General features: G+C 34.5%; 1 protein-coding gene across 2 annotated transcripts in view; it reads left to right on the forward strand.

Moving 5' to 3' along the window:
* LOC117379973 (unconventional myosin-Ic-like) overlaps positions 1–7408 on the forward strand; it is a 90820-nt gene extending 83412 nt beyond the window's left edge. For both annotated transcript variants that reach the window (XM_033976671.2, XM_033976672.2), the window contains 9 exons: positions 50–209; positions 720–803; positions 1106–1199; positions 2147–2202; positions 2284–2419; positions 2729–2799; positions 3307–3404; positions 3864–3963; positions 4818–7408. In XM_033976671.2, the coding sequence (XP_033832562.1) occupies positions 50–209; positions 720–803; positions 1106–1199; positions 2147–2202; positions 2284–2419; positions 2729–2799; positions 3307–3404; positions 3864–3963; positions 4818–4844 (826 nt within the window). In that variant the 3' untranslated portion in view covers positions 4845–7408. The remainder of the gene's footprint in view (positions 1–49; positions 210–719; positions 804–1105; positions 1200–2146; positions 2203–2283; positions 2420–2728; positions 2800–3306; positions 3405–3863; positions 3964–4817) is intronic.
* Positions 7409–9301: the final 1893 nt, after the last annotated feature.

Genomic DNA, 9301 nt, shown 5'->3' on the forward strand with positions numbered 1-9301 from the left:
TATGTGTTTTGTCAATCAGCTTATCATATAATTGATTTTTCTCATCCAGGTTCATCAAAGGTTTCATCTACCGCCACAAGGAGCGCTGTCCTGAGAACGAGTACTTCCTGGATTATGTGCGCTACTCGTTTCTCATGAACCTCAGACGGAACCTGCCCAAAAACGTCCTGGACAAGAGCTGGCCCACACCACCAGCTGCACTTGTCGAGGTGGTTCATTCTGTCATATTTAGGATTTTATTTCAGTGTTCCTTTTTACTCATTTTCATCATATCACTGCCCCAGATTTAAGTATCCATCTGCCTATCTATCGTCCCATCTGTCTACCATCTATCGCTTTATCCATCCATCCAGAAGGAAAGAAGGGCTGTATATGGATCAATTGATCATTAATCAGAATATGTATATAATTGTGATTAAAATGCTTTAGGTGCACTGTGTAACATTTCTGGTGGAGGGTCTGTCACCTGTTCGTGATGTTAATGCTTTGCTTGGAAAATCTCAGCGTAGCATTAATCTTTTCTATCTTGTGTTTTATGCATTTTTCCATAGAGATAGAGGTTTAATGCCAAACTGTTGAACATTTTAGGCAAAGCAATAATACCATCACCATTAAGACAAGCAGGTAGCAGACCCTCCACCAGAAAAGTTACACAGTGTAACTTTAAAAAAGAGAGATTGATTTTGTTTTGTTCTCTTTTGTTTTCTTCTGGTTTCTAGGCTTCTGAGCATTTGAGAAACTTGTGTATGCAGAACATGGTTTGGAATTACTGCAAGAGAATCAGCCCTGAATGGAAACTCCAGGTATAATAATGTATAATAATAATAATGATAATGATAATGATAATGATAATGATAATGATGATGATGATAATAATGATGATGATGATAATAATAATAATAATGATAATAATAATAATAATGATAATAATAATAATAATAATAATAATAATAATAATAATAATAATAATAATAATAATAATAATAATAATAATAATAATAGCAATAGTAACAATAACAACTATAATAATTATAATATTGAATCACATATTTAAAAATATATATATAAATGTCCTTCCTGTATCTTAACTGTTGTCCATTTGCAGCTGGAGCAGAAAATGGTTGCCAGTGAGATCTTCAAAGATAAAAAGGACAACTACCCACAGAGCGTGCCAAAGTTGTTCGTCAGCACCAGACTCAGTAAGAACAGTTTCAAAGACTTTTCAGAATCTGTAATTATTTCTTTATTCAACTCTATTTTATTTAATTTTATTTTAAGTATTCATTCATTGATTCTATTAATTTCTTCTATTCTAGTAGTATTTGTTTATATTGTAGGTTAAGTATTAATAGCACATTTTTCATTGTTCAACCTGTATAGGTAGACTGGGCCTTGTGTCAACAATTCCTTTTATTGCCTTTCTGTGATGAGTTTTCATGGTTTTGTCCTTATCTGCTGTTTGCCATTTTGGCGGGACGGGGGTTAAGTGATCTTATTTTATCTTATCTTATTTTTGTCTAAACAAAAGAAGGCCTTCAGGGTATAGGGTAGAAACGCTATGTCAGAGTGTTATGATTAATTATGATAAACAAAGGAGGCTTTTTAGTTTTTGGCTGAATCCACTGATTACAAACTGAAGGGGTAAAAAATTAAAATGTAAAAATGGAGGGAATCATGTAGATTCATGTAGATCATGTTTTTGTTTAGTTTTTTGTTCAATTTATATTGAACCAGAATGAAGAAATTTATATTATTATATCGTGATTTATTCTTTCCATCTCAATGGTTCACTAAAGACTAAAAAAGAAAAAAACAACAACTTAAAAATACAATTACAATACCAAAAATACCACCAATTTTTACTTTTACACATGCTTTTATTCCTCTAAAATACCACAAAAAACATCTATTCTTACTGTAAGCTTGATTGCCTCGCTTGGAGATTAATACGTTTAATGCCATTCTGGGCAAAACAATATCATATCCATGGAGATAAGTATGTGACTGACCCTCCACCCACAAAAAAGTTACATAGAACCTTTGAATTACATGAACCTTTAAATAAATAAAAATAATAATAATAATAATCCATACCGTAATAATATTGTACTGTTTGGATAAAGTTACATGAATGGTCTCTTTACAGATGGAGAGGACATTAACCCCAAAGCGATTCAGAGTCTGGGCAGTGAAAAGATGAAGGTTTGTTGGACTACAATAGTTCTAGTTTTATTTTGTCAATATTTTAATGTTTACACTAATTTTGTATTCTTCTGTTGATAGTACGCAGTGCCAGTCACTAAATACGACCGAAAAGGCTACAAGGCTCGAACCCGGCAGCTGCTGCTCACTGGCAACAGCGCCATCATTGTTGAGGAGGGAAAACTGAAGCAACGCATTGACTATGGAGCTTTAAAAGGTACATAACAATATATATGGAACTGTTTAAGGCTTTAGAGATTAAGTAGCAAAAAAAATGCTGACAAAGTATGAATAGAATGAAGAATTAACTACTTGAAACTAACGCTCCCTAGTTGTTTACAGTGATGAGTATCCATTGTCACTGTAAACAAGTGTGCGGACGGTCATATTTTTCATAGTCGTTCATGGCCCTAATAAATGATTTAGCACTTATTAGCATACTGTTTTTGTTTTGTTATTAAGTAGTTTTTAGTATTGTTTCTATTGTTTTAGTATGCATTTGAGATAATCTAGTGAAACTTTACAGGTATCTCAGTCAGCTCCCTCAGCGATGGACTGTTTGTGTTGCACGTGCCCAGTGACGACAACAAGCAGAAGGTAAAGAGAAAGATTTGAGTTTATTTTGTAATTAACTTCTTTTACAGTCTTTTAAAATCCACACAAATCTGCAACACTTTTATTCAATCAAATAAAATTATAAGAATATTGAAGAAAAAAAAAATAAAAAAATAAAAATTGTAGCTCAGCTGGTAGTGTTTGGCCACTTATCTGAAGGCTGGTGATTTGAATCCCGCTCTCGACATCATTGGTAGAGTGGTCAGATCCACTGGCCCACAGGTTGGCGGTGCAATTCCAGCTCCCACAGATGAATGCTGTTGTTGTGTACTTGGACAAGACACTTAACTCTCCTTGCCCCCAGTGTTATATGAATGTGTGTGTGAATGGGTGAGGTCCTTGAGTGCCTTGAAGGTGGAAAATGTGACCATTTATCAAATAAAATAGTAAAATTATTGACCATTGTGAGAAAAATTCTGTTCATCACTTATAAATTCCAATGTATACATTAAAGCCAGTCCACGGTATATTGTCTCATGTCTTTCACAGGGAGATGTGGTTTTGCAGTGTGACCATGTGATCGAGACTTTGACCAAACTAGCAATTTGTGGAGACAAAGCAAACAACATCAACATCAACCAGGGCAGGTGAGACATTCAGAAATAATGTGGAACAATATATTTTGGGGGTCAATATTTATCATGTGTACAATTTCTGGGGAGATCTTGGATGTATTTTGGTGTAATATGATAAGATTTGAGCTGTAGCAGGTTGAATAAGTGACTTCTATGGTTAATTACTGGTTCATTTTGTTATGTGTTTGGTGCAGCTCAGGCCTTTTAATGATACTGTCTATTTAAAAGTGGTTTACAGAGCTTATCTTGCATTATGTTATTGAGTCAGTTAGATAGTAGTCGCTTAAATATTATCATTATTGCAACATCTCTCTGAAGCAATATCATGCTTCAAAGTTGTTGTGACAGGCCTAGTGATATGCGTTATATTGGCTATTTGGAATTTACCTAGAATAAAATGATTTACATCATATCAAAAATTCATTGGAGAAAAACATGAAATACTAAATTCCTAAATAATTGTAATTCCAGTATAAAGTTCACTGCGGGTCAGGGCAAAGAGGGGATCATAGACTTCACTCCTGGCTCTGAACTTCTGGTGACCAAATCCAAGAACGGGCATCTGTCTGTGGTGAGTATCTCATTTTAGTTTTTAATGTATATTGTAGCATTCTGGTGCAAGGAAACACGCAAAATTTCTGAACACAAGGGTTACTGTAGGCCATAACCCACTCCAAAGCAAGAGCAAAACAACAGCAGTCTCAACTCACTAGAGCCAGTCTCCAAAACAGAAAAGAAATTGACAAATGACACCTTCACATCAACTTGTTGGCATAGCAAGTGCCACATACAAAAGCAGTTACATTAACAACAACAAGAACAACAAAAGGTGTCCACTCTGAACTAAACACAAAATATCAAATCATTGCAATATTTTTATGATTTTGCAAATTTTAATAACTATGCTTATATTATTATTTTAACAGTTGTTCATGATTTTTTTGTTGTGTTACATTGCATAAATCAGAGTGATAATCCAGTTTTTCTTAGTATGTGTGAATAAAGAACATATTTCCATGGCACAACTAGAAATTTAAATAATAATTATGTTTTTGTTCAAATTTCAGCTTTTCAGCCTATAATTATACATTAATTCTTTTATTGCATTTTAATTCCAATTTGAATCTATATGGGGCAACAGTAGCTCATTTGGTAGAGTGTTCATTCACTGATCTGAAGTTTGGTGGTTTGAATCTTGCTCTTGACATAAATATCGTGGTGGTGGAGCGGTCAGATCTACTGAGTCACAGGTTGGCAATGCGATTCCACCTCCCACAGATGAATGCTGTTGTTCTGTCCTTGGGTAAGACACTTAACCTTCCTTGCCCCCTGCATCTGTGTACACTGGTGTGTGAGTGGTTCCTTGAAGGTGCTACAAATAAATCTTACATACCAATTATTTATTTCTTGCTGTCCTATTTACAGACTGCTCCTAGACTGAACTCCAGATGATGTGGATTACAATTCACCATCCAGGACTAAACTCCTTCTTCATCTAATCAGGACTTCAGGACTGCTCTGCCTGCTCTGCCTTAGGCAATCAAAAACCAGCGTCCTCTCAATATCACAGCGTATGCTTCCGATATGAAAAAATCCAGCAAGACTAATGGAAATATTTATGTTTCGATATGATATTTTTTGAGATTAATAATGTTTTGAATATACTGATTTTATACACAAAGCCAATGAATAACAAATGTGTAGGTGCATTTTGATTTTATGCTTTTGGGGTAATATTTGGTTAAGACAGGACCAAAAACCATGCAATTTTATCCTAATTTGAAACAACACATTTAATAGTTGTTGATGACAATTGGGACTCTTTTGTTCCTGTTTACAATTATAATCACCACTGTACTATGGGTTAAGCATGTTGAAGCATCAAGGTAGGTAGGCTGGCTTTGGTTTTGTCACTGTACGTATTGAAAGAGAAAAAAAAGCAAGCGATCAACACTTTTTTAAAGAAATGGACAGAAAGTGAAGAATGTATGCAAGTTGAGGGTAAAATAATAAGTAGAACGATGGTACAGCAGTGATTTGAATGAAAACTAATTTATTCTTAACAATTTCCAGTGAGCTAGCCGGGCTTCTGTGCTTCGTAAACACTTTGGATAGGATGTTATGAACAAAAAACAAAAAAAAAGCTGTCTTTGTTAACCTAATTTTGCATGCTTGCTTAAACTTTGGCACAGTGCAATAGGCCAATGGGATGGTCTAAAGTTGACTCAGTTGTGATAAGGTGAAATTACTTGCAATACTTTCCCTGCCATACTTATTTTTTGACTTGTAAAACCAAAACAAGACTTATGCCTCAATAAAACCATAGGCTTGTTATGTAAACTGTCATAAAGTGTATAGCTAGCCAAATATATGCTCTAAGCAGGAAAAGTAATGTTATAATTTACTTGCTATTTGAAATCATTGTACATGTCCAGGGCTGCAAGGCTAACTGACCACTATCTTGGATGTAGTCCACCTAAGGCCCATAGTTGTAAAGGATATTTCTATATATTCCATTATATTGGTTTATTGTGCCTTTTTATGGGCTAAACAACTAATTATTAAACGAATATTACTGTTAAGCTTTTTTACATTTCAAATTTACATTTCAAATGCTCAGGTTTATAGCTGAAACTCCATTTATATAATTAAACAAACAAAAAAAAAACTCTACTTTTTTCAAGCCAAAAATATTGTAACATAAAATTCTTTAAAGGTGCACTGTATAACTTTTGTGGTGGAGGGTCTGCCACCAGCTTGTCTTCATGGAGATTTTATTGCTTTGCCTGGTATGTCCCACATGACATTAAACATATCTATTTCCATGTAACAGGCAAGTAACACCACCAAGCCAAGTTACAGGTCAGATCTGTGGACATGTCACCCTGCTTACAGTATGAATGTATGTTTTTTGTTGAACTTGTGAGAAATTAAAACACCTGTAATTGTCTTCAATTTATGATTCAATTCAAGGTCCTATATTACACAAAACGGTCTTGTGAGCATTAAGCCATGTTATAATGTTGCTACCTCATCAAAAACATACCTAGAGTTGTGTGTCATTTCATTCACACGTTTGTCTGTCTACATTTCCAAAGCTCAAATGCTCTATTCCACCTTCTGATGTCATGCAGTGGTAATCTTCAAGTTAACAGCTCCTTTTACCTTTTGTTCAGTAGAGATCGGCAATTCCAGTGCTGAAAGCATGCAAATGACTGTAGTTGAGGAGAGTTTCAAAACACAGTGGAGCACTTCCTGTATTACCACAGGGCATCACAAGGTAGAACAGAATGTTTTCTGGTTGAGAGAAAGATTCAGCCTAAATATGCAGGGCCTGTGTGTTTAACACAGGTCATCAACTACTTTGAAACAAAACATAACTCCAGTTGTGTTTGTGATGAGAAAACATTATAACATAGATCAGAAAATAGCGTAATTTGGGCCCTTTAAGTTGTCATACTATGGAACATTCAAGACAAAACAATATCATCTCCATGGAGACAAGCACGTGGCAAACCCTCCACCTTAAAAGTTACACAGTGTGTCTTTAACTCCTGTCTCCTTTTTGCTTTAACTGATAAGGCAGTGCAATAAATTAAAGACCGTGCTAGTTATGCACTTACAACTTTTTTAGCCAAAGTAGCGATGATGATTCTTTGTGATTCTGTATTGTATAATTTGTGCTATTTTTTGACGTGAATGTCTTTTTTCAGGAGGGATTTGTAAATGTACAGTTATAAATGAGAGACTCAAGCCGAGTAAGTTTGTTTATGTTAAAATTTTGGGGTGAAAAAAAAAGCTTTAAGTATTGTTTAATGTTAACCTTTTTACTATGTGCCTTTTTGAATAGCAATATTTGTAAGGGATCATATGAGAAATACCTCCTTCCTCTGTAAATACGCTTTAACCAAATCATAACATATTTCAAGCACTCTTCTATCATTATTGTATCGTCATGCCAACACACTAAGCAATACTAAGATCTGAACAATAAATATGAGATTATAAGACTCATACTCATGGTTGTTTTGTGTTATTTATGGCTTTGTAATACTAAAATTAAAGCTCCACTATGAAACTTTTCTAGTGGAGGGTTTGCAACCTGCTTATCTCCATGGAGATGTGATTGCTTTCCCTGGAATGTTCCACAGTACGGTATAAAACTTGTCTTTTCCATGCCACTAGGCCAAGTTACATGTCAGATCTGTGGAGAGGTGACCCTACTCAATGCAAGCTTAAGGTATAATTCAAAATTATCTGCATTTCACAAAATGCAAGATGGATATGCTTAATGCCATACTGTAGAAAATTATCCAAATTGTTTAAATTTCATAAACAAAAAAGAAGAAATAATGTAGGTCTAATAAAGGCTATATTCTAGGACTGGAAATATGTCTATAATATATGGATAAAGACTTATAGACCAAAGCTTATTTAACTAAACATACACACACAGAGGTAAAAAGTTACTCAAATAAAAGTATCACATGAAAATTACCCATTTAAACATGCACCTAAAGAGTAAAAAGTAAAAGAATTTCAAAGGTTAAATGTAGCCATATTGATTAAAAAAATTATACATATTTTGGTCAACAGTAACAATATGAGTCACTTTCTTTATTTTTCTTATGAATTTGTGTATTTATTTGTGTTCACTTACAGCCAAATCTTGAATTTGAAAACTTTAGTCAGGATGTTACCACGAACATGGTTAAAATAATCCCTCAAATCTTATAAAAAGTACTTTTTACTTTTCTAGTAAAAAAAAAATAAAAAAAATAGTACAGTAGAAAGTAGAGATACCTCCTCTCAAATGTGGTGAGGTAAAAGTAAAAAATATCAACCGTAAAATACTTAAGTATAATGTTTAGGTGTCTGTACTTTACTTAAGTACAGGACTTTATTACTGATACTTTGTTACCTTCCACCACTGGGCATTAGATGGTAATTGGAATATTGCTTTTGTTACTTTTACTATCACTCCAGAATTTGCCAGTTAAGTTAAATAATGAGCGGTTTTCTTTCTTAACCATCCAGCAGAACACAAATGCTCAGCACCTGTGTCAGCAATCCTGTCATACTCCTGTATGGCCACTAGATGGTGCGCTAAATGTATGAGTTGAAATCTGGCTATTAAGGTTTTTTTGCTGACTGATGTTTTGGACCTGGCTGTGCACGAGCCATGTGCTGTTCCTTCTGTCCTCTCCTCCTCTCTGGACTTCTTAGAAATACAAGTTTACCACGAAGAAGTAAACAACCTGACACCCCTACACCTAGGTTTAAAAGCTCGTCATTACAACATTAATCCTAAGCGACAAAGACAAAATGTGCCTAATTATTTGCAACTTGAAATTCTACCTTGTACAATGTATTTTTGGATAACCTATTAACGTTTGGATTGGCGCGTATTTTGGCAAGATGTCTGCAATTTGAGGAAGGTGACATACAGTACACTGCACGAGCACTAACCGGGGTATTTGATGATGTCTCATTTAAACATAACGTGAAATTGAAATGCATTTGAATATGTTTTTAGTAGCCCAACTGTTCTCTCTGGGACCAGTTTCAGAGTATGGTTCTAAACACAGGCCTATCATTAAAATGAGGGAAAAAAAGCAGTTTTATAACGAACCTATTAAAGAATCACCATTACGCGAGTTAGGGGGGGTTTCTGGGTGAAGTAAAGCACTGTATTGGCCCATAACTGTTAGACTAGCCTATAGGTCTTTGTCTATATGTACTTTTTCCGGTTTTTCTCACTAGTAGATCGATGAAACTCCTTCATTTAGGCAAGTTGTTTTCTTGTTCAATGAAAGATAATCCAAATAAACCATCTTTACTTTATGATATAAGATGTTTTTCGTGTAGTTTGAACGCTGAGCAAAGTATTTTGACAAAACAAATCGTAC

Source organism: Periophthalmus magnuspinnatus, chromosome 13 (assembly GCF_009829125.3).
Source record: "Periophthalmus magnuspinnatus isolate fPerMag1 chromosome 13, fPerMag1.2.pri, whole genome shotgun sequence".
NCBI classification, from domain to species: Eukaryota; Metazoa; Chordata; class Actinopteri; order Gobiiformes; family Gobiidae; genus Periophthalmus; species Periophthalmus magnuspinnatus.